General features: G+C 43.3%; 1 protein-coding gene across 3 annotated transcripts in view; it reads left to right on the top strand.

The window, feature by feature from the left end:
• CTNNBL1 (catenin beta like 1) overlaps positions 1–21151 on the top strand; it is a 160835-nt gene that overhangs the window by 118305 nt on the left and 21379 nt on the right. For all 3 annotated transcript variants that reach the window (XM_036245292.1, XM_036245294.1, XM_036245293.1), the window contains exons 12-13: positions 14895–14992; positions 17692–17772. In XM_036245292.1, coding sequence (XP_036101185.1) covers positions 14895–14992; positions 17692–17772 — 179 coding nt within the window. The remainder of the gene's footprint in view (positions 1–14894; positions 14993–17691; positions 17773–21151) is intronic.

Here is a 21151-nt window from a genome sequence, read left to right as displayed (position 1 = left end):
AGGATCTAAAGACTTTCTATGTTTTTTTTGCTGTGTTGTTAGACATGGGTAGTGAGAGGAGTGATATGTAATATGCTTCTCCAACCCCCAAGAAAGAGCTTCTAGGCCACAGTCTGTTCAAATCAATTTAGATGAAATGCTCCTGAAAGGGATATGCTACAGGAAAGTAAACTGACCAGCCTTACCTGATGTACAGCTGTCTTCATCAAAGGGATTCACTAAGGGACTCAGTCTGATGGCTAGAAACGCTGAGTGTCTCATACTAGTTTTTCAGAACATTGCCGGTGTGGGTGCTGGTAACGTGAGTATTAGTAAAGATGCAGAGATAAAACAGGTGCTGAAACTCTCACTTGTGGCATTTATTTCTGCCATCACAACAGGATGGGGTTGATAAAAAATAAAAAAATTGTTTCAGTCATTCTAGCCAGGTGGTCCGGAATATAATGGAAAAGTGTGTAAAGGAGACCTTTTGAGACAGTTAGGTAAAAAGAAGGGAATGTGCCTTTTTACCAGCAGATATTCCTGTTTTTAGGACTTTCTACTGGGATGAGAGGCTGGTCCAAAAACAAGTGAGAATGTACACAACTTTCTTGGGAGTAAATACAGGAACTCTCAGGACACACAGTTTCTCTTTGGACTTCCTAGAAAAGAATTTACTGGATGAGTGGATCAATTAGGAATTGCAGTTAATTGCTCGTAACAGAGACTGGAAATAGTCGTGGTTTAAACAAATAGAACACATAGAGGTTCATTTCTCTTGCACATAAAATAAGCCCAGATGTCAGCAGGACTAGACTGACAGCTTGACCTCGTCATCAGGAACCCAGGCTCCTTCTATCATTCTAGTCTAAAATCCTTATCTCGGGACCAGGATGTTTGCTTGTTAATGTGCTCCAAGCACCTACTAAAGTGACTATCTTCAATTTTCAAGATTGCCTCGTGGTCTCAGATGACTACTAGAGTTCCAGTTATTATGTCTATATTCTGACAGCAGGAAAGCAAAAAGAGGAAGGGGTAGGGCAGAAGGAGACATCTCCCCTCCTGTAAATCCCAAATCCTAGTTCATCTTAAATCTCTGACCTGAAGTTAGTCACATGGTCATACCTACATATAGGTTATACTGATAAGGGAAGCTGCAGTTTTGTTTTTGTTTTTCTTTTTAAGCTGGACATATTACCAAATAAATATGAGTTCTATTAATAATAAATAAGAGGAGAAATTGGGTGGGCTGCTAGCAGTCTCAGCTAGTCAGAGCGATGCTACTTGGTATACAACATCTCTCTTAGGCAGAGCTTGGCCAGACATTCTCAAAGTCACTGGTACCCAGCTCATTCTTCATGGTGCTCCCCAGAACCAGCATCATTCTCCAGTTCACACTGTGATGGGGTTGGCTCACATTGTAGGAGCCAGAGAAAACTAGATTGGAATCATTTTCTGCTGGAGATGCTTGTGTACGCACATGGCAGGTACTTAAAGCTTCGTGGGTCTCTCCTTCAACCTTTCTGAGATATTGGGCTTCCTTGATATATGAACACTTGACCTAGGGAACTTTATGCTTTCAGCTCAAGCCCTGAGAGGGGATGTTAGATGCCACATCAGTCATTCTGTTATTTTCTCTCTGAGCCCTTGGAGAATAATTATGTAGCAGAAAGAAGTTTTTCTTGAGCCTACATATCCCTTTCTTGCTGCAAGGCACATTTTCCCGCAAATACAGGGCTGTAAATTAGTTAAGATAGCACTTAAACATTTTTTTAAATCCATAGTGCTGCTGGGCCTCTGAAAGGAGGGAAAGAAATCCCATGGGTACTGTGAAATAAGTCAACCGAAAGCAACACCTGTCATATTGCTTTGCATCCAGTAGGTGTTTAAACAGTGTTTGTGGATCTCATTGCAACTGAAAATTGAGAACACTGAATTAATTTTGGCTATATTTCAGGTTAAATGGGTTTCAGTGAGCCTATTTCAGTGGGAAATACATTCAAAATTTTAAACAACAGACATATTAAAAACGACTTTTTGAAAAAATAGCCTTCAGGAATCTTATCATTTATATTTCAGGTTCACACCTCTCACTCTTTTTTACTAGCCTTCTTCCTCCCAACCTTTTCTTTTGAAAATTTTCAAACATACAGAAAAGTTGAAAGAACTAAATGCTTATGTATCCACCAGCTAGATTCTGCAGTTAACATTTACCATATTTGCTTTGTCACTCTCCCATCCATCCATTTAATTTTTTAATGCAGGAAGTTGCAGACATCAGTACACTTTACCCTTAAACACTTCAGCATGAATATCATTAACCTAGAGTTCAGTTTTTAAAATAAAATTGCATAGAGTGAAATGCACAGATCTTGAGTGCACCATTTGATGAGTTTGGACAAATACATGCTCTATGACGGTACAGAACACTACCCTCACCCCAGAAAGTTATCCTCGTGCCCTTTCCTAGTCAGTTCATCTCCCACCTCACAAAGTATCCACTATTCTGAGTTTTTCACCATAGGTTAGGTTAACCTTGTCTAGAACCTCATCAGTGGACTCATAGTGTATATTCTTTTGGGATAAAGCTTTCGGTTTTTGAGATTCATCCATGTTTTATGTGAATCAGTATGTTCCTTTTTATTGCTGAGTAGTATTCCATTGAGTGGATGTATTTTTCCTATTGACATACTATTTTTAAGGTTTTGGCCATTCAATAGAGCTGCAGTGAACATTCTTGTACAAGTTGTAGTCATATGTTTTCATGATTTATTAGCAGTACTGGAATTTTTGGGTTATTTGGTATTTGTTCACATCTTTTTTTTGATAACTAGAATCTTGTCATTGAATTCAGAGAGAATCTTATAAATCATCCAGGACACTTTTCTTTTTTTATAGACAAGGATATTGAGGCCCAGAGAGTGGGTGAGAAGAGACCAATTCAGAGTCACATAAAAGATTTTTCTCAAAGTTAACTCTACTGTAATGTTCTTTATGTCATGCTTCCCTTTTTCCCGTGAGAAGACGGCAGGGCAACTGGGCTTCTTTCTGAAAGGTCAGTAACTGTTCCAGTTTCTGCTTAGGGAGAATTCACCATTAGATACGCCCAAATGTGATATGTTATGTGGGCTGCGTACGTTTCTGTTACAGTCTAGATCTGATTCTACTTCTGCAGTGTACATTCCTGTAATCAAGTCGAGACTCTTCAGTGAGTGAGCAAGGTTCTTACTACTCCATCCACTTCCATCCCACCTCTACTCCCATCCCCTTACCCACCCCCAGTAGCCTTTCCTATATTGTGTTCCTTCCTATCGCCAAGCCTTTAAACTTCTTGTGTTTTGTCTGGAGTACCATTCCCACTTTGACTTTCTGATACATTCCTCCTCATTATTCAGAATTTGGCGCATCCAGACCCTCCTGGGGGTCGTACAAACCTCCTACAGCTAACTGTTACCACGGTGTCTTTAGGATGTCAGGTTTAATAGTGGTTGACCTCCTGGCACAGTGCTTGATCCTGAAGATTCAGAGATGAACACGATGGGGGCCCTGCCTCTGAGGCGCTCGCCATCTGCTGGGAGAGTGGTATTGCAGCGTGGCTCAGGCTGCACCCTCCGTGCCCACAGAGCCAGCCGTGTCGGAGGGCTCGCCTCCCACAGCCTTCATCAAGTGAAACTACCATGATTTATTTGCAGTACTAGGGAGGCTGGTACTTTTTTTCATAGACTTGTTGGGTGTGTTTTGTCTCTTGAGGAAAATAATCAAGTTTTACTACAGGGGGACTAGCTAGGCCGCTTTTTAGCTGTGAAACCCTGGGAGGCAACTTTATTTTCCTGGCTGAATCTCTAGTTCAGGAGTGGGGAACATTTTGCGTTCCAAGGGCCATTTGGATATTTATAACATCATTTGCAGGCTGTACAACATTATCATCTTAAAAATTAGCATGCTGTATTTGGTCAGGCTAATCTGGTGAGGCGTGTGATGTTAGCTGGTGTTGATTTTGCAGGAGGGCTGGAGGTTCCCCACCCCTGCTCTAGTTTCTTATCTGTAAAATAGGGAGAATAATGAAACATGTTCATAGGATTGCTGTGAGAATTAAACTAAGCAACGTGTGTAAAGCACACATAGGCACATAGTAGGTTTATAGTAAATGTTGCCAATGTCTAACCCAGGGCCTGCCACATTCTCAGGATCCAGTAAATGTTGGTAGAATAGGAATATATGTATTTTGTGTATGTGCTAAAGGGGGCTATATATAGATACACAGATCCATCTGTCTTGAGAAGAGCATTTGATTTGACTTGCATCAATATTCAGCTGGAGTGGCTGAGCACGCAGGCGTGACTCTTCTTGGGTTACCACATTTCCTGCTAGGCAGATGTCCATTATAATGAAATGTAAAAAGGGAAAAAATAATAATAAAGGCAGAGGAGTGTAATGTTAAGGCTTGATTTGACAGGGCCTCCTGCTACTTCAGCTGCCAGAGACAGGCATGGAACACATTATTCTGGATTCTAACACACCGCACTGCTGAAGTCAAGATCCATCTAATTAGGGTATTTTAAACATCCTGTTTGCATCTAGAGCCTTAGCAGAAAGCAGGATGTCTGTCTTTCTAGGGTGTTCAGGGCAGGGGTGAGGTGTTGGGGAGGAAGGTAGGCAGCAATAAAAAGAGGTGGTTGTAATTTTAGAAATGAGAGAAGAACACTGCTGTATGATTTCCTTAAAACAAAAGAGCTGATGGCCTTAGATGTTCCATGGGAACAAAGGTAGTTCTGCAGCATGGCCTTGGAATTTTAAAGCAGCCCTGCAAGATCTTGCCAAGACATGGGCCTGATGGTTGAAGTACAGGGACCATTCCCATACTAAGAATAGAACTCTGGCTGACCCATATATTTTTTTAACCATTTGGGCTACTGGAAGTCTCTGAAGTTGGGTGGGCAGAGAGGCTCTGAATTCATCCCCCAACCAGCCAGGCTGGGCCAGTATTTAAAGGCCAGGCCATCAGGATGTTGGTTAGGGCCCACTTTTCATAGTCCAGCATTTATATTATATCTGCATTCTTCCTCCACCTTTCCCACCTCATTATCTTTTATCCTCACCTCCCTCCCATCACCCTTATCTCTTCCCACTTCTTTGTCCATTCCCTGTGTGTTCCAGCTTAATGCCTTTGCTTCAGTTTGTCCATCTACTAGGAATATCCTTGTTCCTATTGCCCTTTCTTCCTTCAAGGCTCTTCTCTTGCCTCTTCTCTTCTTCAAGGCTCAGCTCAAGTGCCACCTTGCCTACCAGTCTTCCCAGGTCCCCTGCCTGGGAGAAAATTTGCTCCATCAGTAGTTTCTGTCCTTTCCCTTTTACTATCACTTTCTGTCATGTAATTTTAGAGATAATAGACCTCAAGCACCTGGAGGGCAGGATCAGTGTCTGATTGTCTCTGTCCTCAAATACTGTTATCTTATACATTGTAGGATTTTATTTTACAAATAAGTGGATGATTTCTTGTCAGCTCCTAGGCCAGAGATCCCTAGAGGCTTTCTCCTGTGGCCCAGCCCAGCTTGCTGGTGCCTCTTCTTCCTTTGTGGTAAATGTGATCTTCTCCTACTTCATGGGACCAAAACTTCAACAGTGATGCAAGCAGGCTATCTCCAAAATCGGAGCCACTTCACTGGCACAGAAGGATGAGGAAATCACAGATAGGGATGGTTACTGTGTACCTTGTCACATTCGTTTCTCTGTTTCTCACCTCCCATCCCGCTCCCCGCCTTGGGAGATGTGTTAATGTAATAGTATTCCATTTATCCCTCACTTCAGGAATATGGTCCAGGTCTGTGCTTCAGAATTAAACGTGCTCACAGAACCCAAAATCCTGGCTTCTGTCTGTCTGCCATCTTTACCACCAAAACTTACTACTGAGAGCGTACAGCTACTCACTTGTCCGTGTAACAAATCCAGCTCTGCATCCTCCTGAAAGTCTCCGAGAATAATGGTTTCCTTTTGTCTCTGTTCTGACTTCCTAATGTTTAATCTTTATAGCCACCTTACCCATTCCCACCATTTTTCCTCCTCACCCCCTGGTGAATTAGGGGCCCTTCACACATGTGCTATACATATTCCTTGTGTGCCAGTTAATTGTGTACTTTATTGTAGCTGTGTATTTCTTAACCCTACTCATAAGATGACAGGCTTCTCTAAAGTGGACTGTCTTCTCTCATCTCTGCAGTCCCAGTACTTGGTCTATTGGCTGTACATAGTAGGTACTCAGAAGTTTAAGTAAAGCAATGGTTGTTGTGTGTACCACTTCATACCCTGTAATTAATTGTGCTATGGTTATAAAACTTATGAAGGGGATGTTATTTTTCAATTCCTCTACAGAAAATGTGCTGTGTTTTTAGTTCTTGCAGCAAGATCAAAGGCAAATGATTACCATGGCCAAGTACATTTGTTTGTAATAAAAGGTAAGACTGTCTTTGCTGTGCTGTGCTGTGTCCTTCAGCCTACTAGTAAATAGCTACTACCCGCCTCAGGGCTGTCTGCAGGTCTTCCAGAATCTTGTATTATTCGGCTTGAGAGGCAGCCACACAGAAGCACATTATTTTAATTTACTGTGGGATTAAAGAGTCAAAGTGAAGTTAGCCTTGCTCCATTTTAGGGTTAGAACAAATCTTGGATTATAGAAAATAGCTCAATGAGCTGAGAAAGTTAAGAAATCTAAATTACTATATTTCTTTTTTTAAAATTAATTTTTATTTATTGATGAGAGAGAGCGATTGATTTGTTGTTCCACTAATTTTTGCATTCATTGGTTGACTGGGGATGGGGCCCTCAACCTTGGCATATTGGGACAATGCTATATAACCAAGTGAGCTACCCAACCAGGGCAAAATTCCTGTATTTCTCAGTAGGGGCTACTTAGGATGACCCAGTAGACTGAAACATGTTCAGTGATGGACATGTGATCAGGATGCAATATGGAAGGAGTCAGATGGTGATCTATGACAGGTGCATAAATGAGAGACTTTTTTTTTTGACACTGTGCAGCAGATCTCAAACTGATGTCTGTTGAGTGCCTACTGTACACATACCTCATTTGGTACAATGACTTTAATAGATGAAACAGGTAGTCCCTTCTGCATATAAGAAAACGAAGACTCAGAAATTAAACATGATTAGTTGAATCAGCTACTGAGTGCCAGAGGCAAGATTTGAATCCGGGTCTGTCTGATTCTGAAGCCCCACATAAAGGTGATTAATTCACTTGTTGGAGTTTTGGGAACACTTCTCAGGAGTTGAACCTCTCAGAGTATCCCCATGTCTTTTTCAGCAATGGGACAGAGATTGGCCTAGTTGTAAACAAGCCTTTTGTGCATAAATAGCTCTCCTCACAGAGAGATCTGATGTTAACCTATTGGAATTTGGACCATAATTTTTTAAAGAACAGGGATGGGAAATGCTAGTCCATCCTATTCATGGCAAAAATGGTACACACAGGGGCTGGTTGGAGTGACTGTTACAGTCTGGTTATGCCACTGTAGAAAGACCTCTGATATGGGTATTAGATCATGGGTTCTTAACCAAGGAGCCATTCCTAAGTGATAGAACACTCTGAAACTTCATGGAAATGTTCCATTAGTATATATATTTTGTAAGGGATAGCATGCATAAGGGTCCATCAGATTCTCAAAGTGTCTATCATGATATAAATAGTACACCTAGATTCCAGTGGCCCACAAAGGTACTTTTGACCCAAAGAAAACAATATACCTTACCAGTGTTATTGTTTCTATACTCAAAACCCCAGAGAAGTTGAATTCAAAGATTTCTACTTCTCTTCCCAGCTCTAAAATTACAGAACTCTTAACTGACCCTAGAGAATCAAACTTTTAGCATATAACCAGGGGTCTAACCCATTGCTAATTGCCCTTGAGAGGCCCTGAGGAGATTTGAGTTGGAGGAGAGTGGACCAGAACCATCCCCCTAGGCAGTTTCACTAATTAGTGTCTGAGGCAGCCAGTTGTTTGACTATTGAGCTGGGCACTCAGCAGGCAGGGATTCACACTAGTACAATTTTAGTACTTCCTCTCTAATATACTACCGAGGCCCTTGCCTCCCTACCTAGTGACTTGAAAATGTAGATTTTCTCGGCTTGCCTTCTCTGGAGGGGTGGTGTGGAGTGTGCGTGCTCGCGTTCTGCTCCTCCTGGGCCCCGCCTTAGAGATTGTTCTCTGCCGTGGAAGCCACCACATTTACTTCGTCTGTGTTGACAGCTCCATAGCCATCCTTCACCTCCTTTTCATCCTGTCGAAGTGACAGAGCAGCTGAGCAGTGTTGGCCAGCAGATAAACCTGTTACCTCCCCTGCTCTCTGTGCCAGCAGCTCTCCCCATCTTTTTGGTGCCTGAAAAATTTACACCACCATGGGCTGAAATCTGTTCCTAGGGAAGCTACATTTATTAGTAGCTAATGAAACTCAGAGAGAGAGAGAGAGAGAATATGTGTGTGTGTGTGTGTGTGTGTGTGTGTGTGTAAGTGTGTGTGAAACTTGGGATAGCTGAAGTGTTTTCCTATCTGGCAGGCAGTGGTGACATATGGTAGCCCTAATACCCAGAGAGACACATGGAAGGAACATAGGCAGCTTCAGGTCTCCTGAAACTGACAACCTATACTTTACTTAAAATCCCAAACAAATAGGTAAATGTCATTTGCTCTTAGTGTACTACTGCAGTTGATTAAGGTATCTCCTACTACAGGCAGGGACGAGCTATGGCGATGCATGCTAATATGATGTAGTGTTACCCCAAAAGTGATTCTTCTGTATTTTACGTTTTCCACCCCCTGTCTTGTTGAGGTATATAAAGAATGTTCTCTTGCAGCTCTTTTTAATCCATCTTAATTAGCAAGATTAAAAGGGAAAATGATTGAGAAGTTATGTTTCTGTATTTGTAGCTGCCTAAAACCCAAAGTCTCTTCTATATTTGGACTCTGGTAGAAATTGCTTCTGGAAAGACTAATTCGGTAAAAGAGAGAGGAGTTGTTTTTCACATCTTATTCCATATGGCCTTTTGCTTCATTTTTCTCTCATTAAAACTGTTGAATTTTTTTAAATGTACATAGTGCCTATCTTTTGGACACAGTGAGCCCTGCATGAAGCAGAGTTTCAGACTTTGCATAGCTTCATTTCTGGTCCCTTTTACCTTCATTTTAAAGCTTTGATGATTACCTTTTATATATGTGAAGCATGTAATATAATATGAAAAGCTCATAGTTTGGAGTCAGACAACTGGGGTTCAAATCTAAGCTTACACCACTTAGTCAAGGACAGGTCCTTACATAACTTAATTAACTTCTCTGAGCTTTGAATTCTACTTTTAGAAAATAGTACCTTTCTCATAGCTTAGTAGTGAGGAATCAATGAGAAAATTGTATACAGACTCAAATAAGCCTACTTGTCATAGGTACACAATAAAAATGGTGATAGTTATTATGTGCCCTACTTACTTTCAAATAGGAATTTGAAGCAGCTTACAGCAAAACAGTATAGTAGTACTAACTCTTAGCTGTGAGTAAGAATTTGTCAAAAGACAAATGTCTAACTGGGGGAAATATTTGCAACATAGGTAGACTCAGAGACGGGGAAGTAGGGTACAGACTGACAACCCTCAGAAGAGGGGGTGGTGGGGGGAAGGAAGAGATAAACCACAGAACTTACATGCATGTACACATAACCAGTGGACATGGACAACAAAGCTGGGGACGGGGTGGAGGGGATGGGGAGGAGGGTGTCAATGGGGTAAAATGGAGAAACATCTGTAACAAAAATAAAATTAAAAAATATATATGATAAAAGGGTAATATTCTTAATTTACAAAGAGCTCATAGAAATCAAAATTGGCAAAGGATAAGGCCAGGCAAGTCACACAGAAAGCAATATAGATGGTCAGTAAACATCAGAAAAGGTGCTTCATCTTATTCATAAGAAGAACAGAAACATGCTAATCAAAAGAAGATCCTGTTTTTCACCTACCAGGTTGTCATCATTCCTAAGTTGGATAATATCCAATGTGAGTGAAGATATGGGAAAACAAGTACTCTTTCATTATATATATAAATAATGTGTATGTGGAGTGGAAGTATAATCAGTACAACCTTTTTGGAAGACAATTTATCAGTGTCTTTCAACATTTTATACACCAGTACCTTTTGACTCACCAATTCCACTACAAGGAGTTTGCCATAAGAATATACATGCAAAAGTTGCCAGAATGTATGTACTTGAATGTTTATTGCAGCATTGTTTCTAATAGCGAAAATAAAACAACCAGAAACTGGAAACCACCTAAAGTGCCCATGATTGGGGCACAAGTTAAATTATGATAAAATTCAGTGGGATTCTAGATAGCCATTAAAAAAAAGAAGACGACGACGTATGTGCTGATATGGAAAGGTATAATACAGAATATATGAAAAGTGTATGTATTATCATTTTCCTTCTCTGAAAATGTACACATTATACTTTTGTAGGTTATTTTCCTTGGGAGAGAGGCATAGGGTAGTGAGAGGAGTATGGGGAAAGAAAAATGTTAATAGATGCTCAATAAATATTTTTTTAGTCTATTTTATACCTTTTCGTATAGTTTGGTTTTCACCATTGCTTTTATTTTAAAATCCATTGGTGGAAAATAGAAGGCATCAAAAAGAAAACAATAAAAGAAATTGCTTCCTGTGGTTGAGCTTTCTAATAGCCAAGGCAAAGAGGGAACTCTGATAAGAAACACAAAATATTCAGCAGGGAAGAGGAACATTTTTTTATCTTGATCTCTAAAATGAATGTAATCCTGACTGTAGCCCTGACCAGTGTGGCTCAGTTGTTTGAGCTTCTTCCCGTGCATCAAAAGGTCACCTTTTCGATTCCTGGTCAGGGCACATGCATGGTTGCGGGCTCGATCCCTGGTGGGGGTCACACAGGATGCAGCAGTCGTTTCTCTGTCACATAGATGTTTCTGTTTCTCTCCTTCGCTCTTCCTCTCTCTCCAAAATCACTTAAAAAGGGGGGGGGGGTAATAGCTGCTAGGATTGGTCTAAACTCAGATAATATCTTGTTTCTCTATAGGTTAAAATTCATTGATGGATTCTTGTCACTTTTCTTAATGATTCAGCCTTTGCCCTCCTTATTGCCCTTCTTTCCCCAACATGTATGAGACACTCCATCCAAACTGGCCTTTGCATATATGGTTCCTTCTTCCTGAAATGTTCTCTCCTGTTCTCTACCTGGTTGTTGGCCATGGCTGGGTTTTGCTGATTGGTTGGTTGGTTTTAAAGATGTTCAGTTGTTTTTTTATCTCCAGTGAGAATCCATCTAGGTCAGATATCCCTATTCTGTGCTCCTTAAGTCCCCTATGCCTACCTCAGGGAATGAACTTGTCACATTGCACTGTAATTATTGTTTTATTTACCCCACTAAATAAAGGGTGCCTAAGGTTAGGGATACTGTGTTGTTTGTTTGGGGGCTCTGAGCACTGAGTGCTTGCTCAGCACAGAAAAAAAATGGCTAGTAAATGATTATATGAGTAATCTGAAGTTTGCGTTCTACCTCTATCACCAATTAGCTGTATGGACAAGTCCTTTCGCTCTGGGCCTTGGTGTTCCCACCTTTACAATCAGAGACTTGGCCCAGATAATCTATGAGAACTTTTTTTCCCTTCTCTATGGTTGTCATATTGTCCTATATATATATGGAGGTTGTTACCAGTTGTCATGCTAATTTCAAAGTTTCAGAACTGAGCTTATTAGAATTCACTGCATTTATTATGACCTGTCCCACATCTGTTCACCAGCTAAAGAGATCAGAGCCATATCCAACTTGCTTGGCCCAAAATTGCAGAATCGATATGTCCCCCACTCCTCCTTCCTCTAGTCTTCTCTCCTTGGCATACACGGAGGTCAGAGGGCTTTCCCTAATGTGTACCTCCACAGGCTTCCCTTTCTTACCCTACTTTCTCACCTGGAGCTGAGCTGTCTTGGTTCACTGATCTTACCCTGGGTTCATGGTGTTTTACCTTCCTGTGAAAACAGGGCCAGTCCTGTCCACTCCACTTTCTACCCTCACCCCACCTATTCCCTGTTCCCTGCTCTCTGCTCCCTTCCTTTTGTTCAAGATGGAGATTACACCACCTCAATCTCGGCTTTACACAAAAGCTGAAAGATATTGGGGTCTTGAGAAGGTATATAATACTTCTGCTCAAAGCATATTTTAAGAAAAACTTTATATTTAAAAAATGGGATCTACTGATTAGAGATATTTTATTGAAACTGAGAGCTCCCCAGGAAGAAGCCATTCACTTACTCTCAAATGCAGAAAATATACAAAAGGGTGAAAGCTATTTGAAGGCATTTGACAGATATCCAGAATTCAAGAGAGGTTTGTTTGTTCTGTTTCCCCACCACCACTAACAAAAACTTGTATTGAGAGTCTGCTTTCTTCCCATTCATTCAACAGATATTTTTCAAAACACCTACTACGTGCCCAGCATTGTTTCAGAACCTCAGATATAGCAATGAACAAAGCAGACTAAAATCCCTGCCTTTGTGGAGCTTATATCTAATTGAAGGGAGGCAGTGAACAAAATAAATAAGTAAATATAATATTTTAGAAGATAATTTATGCTAAAGAACAAGAATGTAGATAAGACTCAGGAATAGACAGTGTTGGGACATTGCATTTTTAAGTAGGGTAGTCAAGGGAAAGCCTCGCTGAGAAGATGACAGTTGAGTAAAGCGCATTTGAATGCAGACAGTCTGGTGAGGAGCATTTCAGGCAGAGGAACTAGCAAGTGCAGAGGCTCCAGGAGCATGTATTTAGGCTGAGCCAGTTGAGGAGCCATTGGAGGGTTTTTAAAAAGAGGAATGATGGGATCCTACTTTAGGTTAGAAATGGATCATTCTGGCCCTGGCTGGTGTGGCTCAGTGTTTAGAGTCACCCCACACAACGAAGGGTTGTGGGTTTGATTCCCAGTCAAAGGTATGTACCTGGATTGCAGGTTCAATCCCTGGCCCCAGTCAGGGTGCATGCAGGAGCAACCAATTGATGTGTCTCTCTCACATCGATGTTTCTCTCTGTGTCTACCCCTCCCTCCGTTCCATTCTCTTTAAAAGTTAATGGAAAAAATATCATCGGGTGAGCCCGGCCAGTGTGGCTCAGTGCATTGAGTGTCGTCCCATGGACTGGGAGGTCCAGGTTCGATTCCTGGTCAGGGCACAGGGCACATGCAGGCTCGATCCCAGTATGGGGCGTGCAAGAGGCAACCGATCGATGTATCTCTCTCACATTGATGTCTAACTCTCTCTCCCTTCCTCCCTCTCTGAAAAATCAATTAAAAAAATTTTTTAAATGTTAAAAAATATATCCTCGGGTGAGGATTAACAAAACAAAGAAACAAAGGATCATTCTGATTCCTCTATGGAGATTAGGTCAAAGGGGGCAGGGGTGGAAACAGAGACCCTCAAATGGGCAAGGGATGATGGTAGGATAGGTGTGGACCAGAGTAATGACAGTGGGGCCTCACTAAGAGGAGATGGGTTTTCTGGATATAATTTGATGGTAAAGCTGACAAAGTTTCCTATGGTTCCTATGACAAAAGAGAATCTAGGATATCTCCACTGTTTTTCACTGGAGAACCTGGTTGCCATTAACTACGTGGAATAGGTTTGAGGAGGAAGGTCAGGAGCTTGGTATTGGACATGTTAAGTTTAAAGGACCTTAGACAACTAAGGAGAGAGCAGGTAGGCAGTTGAATGTATGAGTCTACATTCAGAGAATAGGACTGAATTATAGAAACAAGTTTGGGAGTTGCCAGCATGTAAATGGTTTTTAAAGCCATGGGACTAAATGAGATCTTCATGGAAGTGAATATAGGTAGGAAGTAGTCTAAGGATGAAATAACTCCAGCATTAAGACAACAAATGAAGAGGTGGGGGATGCTTCTGATACACGTGAGGAAATAAAATTTTATCTATGCTACAGTAAGAATGCTTACTTGTGACTTTAATTAGTAGTCAAATGATTTTTGAAAACTCAGGGTTACTTTGGCATATGAAGATGTCCTTCATTCACTTTTCAGATAGACTATTTGTTGTCCACAGCATGTGCATTTTATTTCAAAATAAACTTTACTTCGCCATTTCTCCATTAGTAGACTTCTGCCACCCCCTTTTCAAGGTCATTTTTCTTGATTTTTAAAAATTCTTTTTAAAGAAAAGAATCTCTTTACAGCTATTGTATACCCTTCAATTACCCTCTTCTTCCCAGGGTAGAAGAATAGTATCTCATGATAAAAGCCCCTGGGTTGTGTGAACTCAAAAAGCTTTATTACCATTTTGAAGTACTTACTGTGCAGCTGCTTTAAACTTGAACTGGGGGTTTTAGCTGCACCAGAATGTAAGTGATAGCACTGGGGCCCTATTATATTTCTTACTTAATTCTGGGATATTTACTTGGGAAAGGGATAAGGTAATTTGAGAATATGATGGAACGTGTCTTATTTGTTCATTTATGCTCATATTATGGCCAGTATTCATACTCTGTCCACAGGTTATTTCTTTAAATGGGGAGATTAGTTTGAAGTTCTGTTGTGGACAATAAAAATCAATTAATTCCAGGCAGACTAGAGATTCTAACTTAGTTTTGATTCACTTGCTCAAGTTGTCCTTGAAGTTATCATCCCTTTTGAATACATTTCTTGTGCAGTACTTGAAGATCAGCTTGGTTTTCCAGTGACACAATTTAGGTTCTTGTCTTATTAATCAATAGCAGCAGTCAGAGAAGGCCTACTTATTCCTCCTTCAATAGACCCAGACCAAGCTTGGAGAGAGGTAATAATTACTGCTCTGATCACAGCATGTTTTCTTTTCTCCTTCCCAACCCAGAGCATGTCTGTTCCATCCTGGCTTCCCTCCTGCGGAACCTCAGAGGACAACAGAGAACCCGTCTTCTGAATAAATTCACTGAGAATGACAGTGAGAAGGTGGGTGCTTATGGGACCAGACCAATGGTGATAGAAGGGCTCTTCTCCTGATGCAGTCTGAGAGGTGCTGGGTTGATTGTGTCTACCCTGAAATATATTCTCCAGCATCGGAGCCCCATTGCTCTGGGCGCCAAAGGTTTGTTTGGTTATTCTGCTTTTCATCTCCAAATGTATCAACTAGACCCAAAGAGAGTGGATTATAATAGGATTGGGGGTGGGGCTGGGGAACAGCATAGCAGAGTGATGGAGAGCATAGGCTTTGGATTCAGATGTATGGATTTGAGCCTGGCTTTGCTACTTTTGAGACCTGTGCTGCTCTGAGCCTCCTTTTCCCTGGCTTTAAAGTGGAAACATTGAGCCCGGCCAGGGTGGCTCAGAGGTTGAACGCCAGCCCATGCACCAAGAGGTTGCCAGTTCAATTCCCAGTCAAGGCACATGCCCAGGTTGTGGGCCTGATCCCCAGTGGGGGGCATGCAGAAGGTGACCAGTAGGTGCGCTCTCTCTTCGATGTTTCTGTCTCTCCCTCTCCCTTCCTCTCTCTAAACATCAATAAAGAAAAAACTTTTTAAGAAAAAATAAATAAAATGGAAACATTGATACCTTTCTTGAAGAGTCAATGAGATAAAGATCAAATGAATTCTTACTAGGTGGTAGTAATGAAAATGGAGATGATGCTTTAAAAAAAAAAAAGGTAGAGCCTATTCTAGATGGGCTGTGGAATAGAGGCTGATCATGTATGAGATTAGATAAATATTTTTTATTTATCTAGCATGCCAAATCATAAGTTTTTTTTTTTTTTTTTATCCTCACCCGAGGACACTTTTTCATTCTTTGTTCAGATAGAGCAGGAGGGAGAGAGAGAGAGAAACATCGATGTGAAAGGGACGCATCGAGTGGCTGCCACCCGCACGACCAACCAGGGCCGGGGACAAACTGCAACCGAGGTACATGCCCTTAGCGGGAACCGAACCCGGGTCTCTCCGGACCGCAGGCTGACGCTCCAACCGCTGAGCCAAACCGGCCAGGGCAGTTTTTTAAGAGTAATAACTACCATTTATTGAGTGACTACTATGCATTGAGTAATACAGTATTATTCACATTTATAGATAAGGAAATTGATGCTTAGAGACATGTGACTTGCCCCAAGTCACCCAGTTAAAAAGCAACCCTGGCTGGTTTGGCTTAGCGGTTGGAGCATCGGCCTGCGAACCAAAGAGTTGTGGGTTCGATTCCAGTCAAGGGGTACATACCTTGGTTGCAGTTCAGTCCACCGGCCCTGGTCAGGGTTGTGCAGGAGGCAGCCATTCTATATGTCTCTTATGTTGCTGTCTCTCTCTCTCTCGCCCCCCCCCCCCCCCCACACACACACACACTCTATTTGAAGATAAATGGAAATAGTATCCTCGGGTGAGGATTAAAAAAAAAGCAGAACTTGGATTTGAACCCAGGCTGCCTAAGGCCAGAAAGCCTGTGTATTTTACCATACTAGACATAAGTAGGTAATTCCAGATGAGTAAAAATTAAGGACCAAAGCCCCCCTTTTAACTTACAATAATTTCTTTCCTTCCTATGTTCAAGGTAAGGCTGACAGTTTTTCCCACTTTGGAGAGATGTTTAAGACTGTCTCTCTGAGCCCGCCCCAGCCATTCTTCCCACTCTCCCTGGCAGTGGAGCACGGTGAAAAGGCCATGGGTTAGGGCGCAGGACGTCTTAGCAGCCATGTCGCCCTGCAACGTCTGTGCTTCAGTTTCCTCATCTTTAAAGTTAGGGTTGTAATCTATCTTCTCTGCCCACCTTGTCAGGTTGTTGTAAGATTTAAGGCAATTATAGACATAAAAATATGTAAGATCTTAGAGCCATCATTTTCCAAAGAGGGTTTAGGCACAGTGTCCCTGGACTGCCTGATGCCATGTTGAAGCAACATCAGCTATTAACCATTAACAGCTCCTGAGTAAACACCAGGGTTGCCAAGAACCACAGTGGTGCCAACCTAGTAAAAAGGTAGGTTGGAAGTCTGTGCTGGCTTCATGGTGTTCCTTCAATCTTTTGGAAGTCTCAGGGAAAAATGAAACTTTTCCAAACCGACTGAGTGTTCCTCAGGGCATGTTTGAAGCATGACTTACGTTAAGTTTAGAGCTGAATTTAAGTAGTTGCTGAGCAAAAGTCAGGCTCTTTTTTTAAGTTGCTGAAGGAGTTTTTCTTACTCTCTTCTGACTCAAAAGCAACTAAAGAAATTGTACTCAGACCTTTAAAAAAAAAAAAAAGATCAGCTCTGGGGCAGAATCTGAACATGAAAGGTTTCAGTTCGAAAAAAGAAATTTCTGTAAAGTTCTAAGTGAATATCAAGTATGTAACTTCAAGCTCCTTCTCTTTGCACAAAGGGGCTTGAATTTTTATTTATTTATTTGTTTTTAACAACTTGAATTCATGGGAGTCCTCGAAGGGCTGGGAGTGCATTGCATCCTCTGGGGAATAGGCCCGTGTTCAAACTGCATCCGTCCTGAGTGTTTGCTTTGTTCTGCTGCAGCTCTTTGATCCATTCCTGATGTGTCCCTAGGCAAAGCTCATCTCCGATGTAAGAAGTGGGAGAGTGGGTCTCCCTTTGTAAGCAGTGGCAGAGATGAATAGGAGCTCCACCTTTCTTTTGCCTTGGCATTCTCTTCCTTCTCACTCATGCCTGTGAAATGTCTCTCTTTCAGGTTGACAGACTGATGGAGTTGCATTTTAAATATCTGGATGCAATGCAGGTGGCTGACAAGAAGATTGAAGGGGAAAAACATGTATGTATCCCTGCCTCTCTTTCACCAGCTATTGACTTGCACTCCATTTGGGTCCCCTGTGTGCCTTATATGTACCCGCAGGACAGGCAAGGGCAAAGGTGCCATCTGCCCTCATGCGCCATCTAGCATGTTGTAAGAGCAGAACTCTTCTAACGGGAGGAATGGAAGTCCTTTAGGACGAAGGCTGTGTAGGGTTGATCCAGGGCTGCCCCAGGAGTCTGGGTGATAGTGCTGCTGCCCTTGGCAAGAGCTTCTCTTGGAAAATCTGACCCCAGTGCGCTGCGGGGACTCGGTACCATGCTGGCAGAGTGTGTCTCACACACACTGGTTTCTGTAGTCATAAAGGAAGCATTTGAAGGAAGGGTGATCGCAGAATCTAAGAACTAAAAGGAAACTGCGAGGTTGTTGGATCCAGCTCCCCCTCTACAGATGAAACTGGAGACCTAGAGAAGGGGAGCTTGGATGCATTGCAGTGAAACACACATGCCAGGTCCAACGTGATCGACCCTCCTTTTCTTATGCCGATAGCTGCTGAGGGACATGAGACCTGCTTGATTTTTTTCCCCAAGAGGCTTTACTTACCATGGTGTTCTCCTACCTCCTGTGCTATTTACCTGCTTCCATTCTGTTCTCTGCTATCTCTGACCTCTGGGGCTTTCTCATCTGTCTCCTTAATCAGGGCCGGTTTTCCTGTCTATTGTTTTAATGTTCAATCCCTGTTCTCTTTCCTACAAGACATTTCTTAGTCCTTGGTCACATTGCAAAATGATCCTTTTCTTGCTTTTTTCAAAGTCTGAAGTAGCCCTTGTTTTCCTAGTGGTCCTGATTTGCTGTATTGCTCCATTTTCTTTTTACTCTTCTTGCCTTAAAGATACACTTGAGGCTTTTGAACTTCACTGGGGGAAGAGCCAGTTTCAGCAGCCTGCCTCCCGTCTGTGCTGGGGCAGTGCCGCGGTGCTCAGGCCGGGTGAGGCCCCCGTCTGTGCTGGGGCAGTGCCGCTGTGCTCAGGCCCGTGTGGGGCCTCCCGTCTGTGCTGGGGCAGTGCCGCGGTGCTCAGGCCGGGGTGAGGCCCCCGTCTGTGCTGGGGCAGTGCCGCCGTGCTCAGGCCCGTGTGGGGCCCCCGTCTGTGCTGGGGCAGTGCCGCCGTGCTCAGGCCGGGGTGAGGCCCCCCGTCTGTGCTGGGGCAGTGCCGCGGTGCTCAGGCCTGGGTGAGGCCCCCGTCTGTGCTGGGGCAGTGCCGCTGTGCTCAGGCCCGTGTGAGTCCCTGTCTGTACTGGGGCAGTGCCGCTGTGCTCAGGCCCGTGTGAGGCCCCCCGTCTGTGCTGGGGCAGTGCCGCTGTGCTCAGGCCCGTGTGGGGCCCCGTCTGTACTGGGGCAGTGCCGCCGTGCTCAGGCCGGGGTGAGGCCCCCGTCTGTGCTGGGGCAGTGCCGCCGTGCTCAGGCCCGTGTGGGGCCTCCCGTCTGTGCTGGGGCAGTGCCGCGGTGCTCAGGCCGGGGTGAGGCCCCCGTCTGTGCTGGGGCAGTGCCGCCGTGCTCAGGCCGGGGTGAGAGACTAGAGCTTGCGAAGACAGCGACCCTGTTGTCTGTGCCTGTTTCTCTTCACCTCCCCTCTCACAAAATTAACGTTCATTTATGAATACCAGTACATAGGTAACTGTGTTTACCATTCTGGTGATTTCTGTATGCTCCCTAAACCTAAGTCAGGCCTCAGAAGTTTGTTGATTGATTAGATTGATTAACTGGGACTTTCTTTTTTTTATTCAGTGATGCCACTACAAAAGAAAAGGCAGAGGCTCTAAATTCTAAGGCTGGACTTCAGATACTAGCATGTTCCACATACAGTCCTTTCATTCCACACACCCGCCCCCTCTTTGTTGTCTGATTAAGCTCTCCTTTTCCACTGTTTCTTCCCTTTACAGTAACTGGTACATGATGGACACTTAGTGATTGTTAAAGTGACGGAGTAATATATTCTTTCTCTTTGAATGATAGAAACAAATTGAAATTTCCGTAGACATTTGTAAGGAAATAGCCATGAGATCACTAGAACAGCTGGTCTGATGGAACCCCCCATGTTCTCTGCCGAAGGAGACTTTCAGAGGTGGTGGGAGTGAGGGGACCTAGACTCAGTGCAGGCACTCCCTCCAGATCACTGCCTCGCCGTGCCTTGTCCCCGTGGCTCTCGGAGCCCGGAGTCAGCTCTAACATGGTAGCAGCAAAGGCGATTTCTGTGGCACCCGCCAGCTTCATATTTTCCTCAGGGTCAGGCGACCATCCTTTGCTAACTGCCAGCTTTTGAAAATGGAATGGATGAAGAGCACAGTGAGAGGGGGTCAGTGACTGAGTTGTCCTCTATGGAGAGGAGCCGCAGCCGAGACCTGAATTTCAGCTCTGCCGCTTCCTAGCTCTGAGACCTTGGACAAATGAGTTGGCCTCTCTGAGCTTTGGTTTTCTCTCTGTAAAATGGGAATAACATGTCCCTTTCAGTATTATTATGAAGACTAAGTATATAAAGTACCTTGCTCAGTAACTAAAAGCTACTGCTATTGCTAGATTTTCCTGGCTTCCTTGAGAATTCGTGTGTCACTTTTAAGTAAGGCAGGCAGTCCTTCCTTGGGGCATCCTCCTCGCCAGATGTCCCAGAGGAATCGCTCTGCCAGACCAGAGTGTCGGTACCGCAGATGCTTCTTTTGAAATGAAGCTGAAATTGCCTTTTTTTTAAGGGAGACCAGGTAAGCTCTTGGCCCTCAGGTTGTAGCTTGCCTATAGCTGTTAGGAAACTTGGCCTGCTTCCCACAAGATTATCTATGATCAGCATTGAAGAGGGTGGGAAATTGATTAGCGCTGACGGAGAGTAATCGCTGCAGATACTCTCCCCAGCATCCAGGAGCTCCTGCGTGCCACAGGCTCGGGCCCCTGCCATCCCTGACAAACATCTGTCTCCTTGATGCCGCGGCCGTGTTGCTGGGCACTGGCAAGCATTCCAAGGCCATTAGTGCTCAGCAACCTCAGTGCTGCTCAGAGAGCGCGGGTGGGGTGCGGGCTTCATTTGTGAGCAGAGCTTCCTGCCAGCACTCTGGGCTCAGTCTTGGCAGAGGAAGCCCCTCACAGGTGTAAAGTGACTTGGAACAAAATGACCTCTTTTTCACCTCTCCTTCATGCAGTCTTCTCTCTCAAGTCATAAACAGTTTGTCGCCTCACCCCATCCCACCTCCATTAAACTTGGGGATCTTACACCCATTAGGAATGTGGCAAGTATCTGTGACTTGAATTGAATGCTTATTTCTCAGGCATTTGATGACATTGACTGTCAGATCAGTAATAAATATCTCATGTACTTTGCCAAGTCGGCAGCAACAACAAAAACTCTTAGATAAC

This window comes from Molossus molossus, unplaced genomic scaffold (assembly GCF_014108415.1).
Source record: "Molossus molossus isolate mMolMol1 unplaced genomic scaffold, mMolMol1.p scaffold_m16_p_6, whole genome shotgun sequence".
Lineage (NCBI taxonomy): Eukaryota > Metazoa > Chordata > Mammalia > Chiroptera > Molossidae > Molossus > Molossus molossus.
Note: the sequence above shows the minus strand (reverse complement) of the source record. Positions and strands in the feature narration are given on the sequence as shown.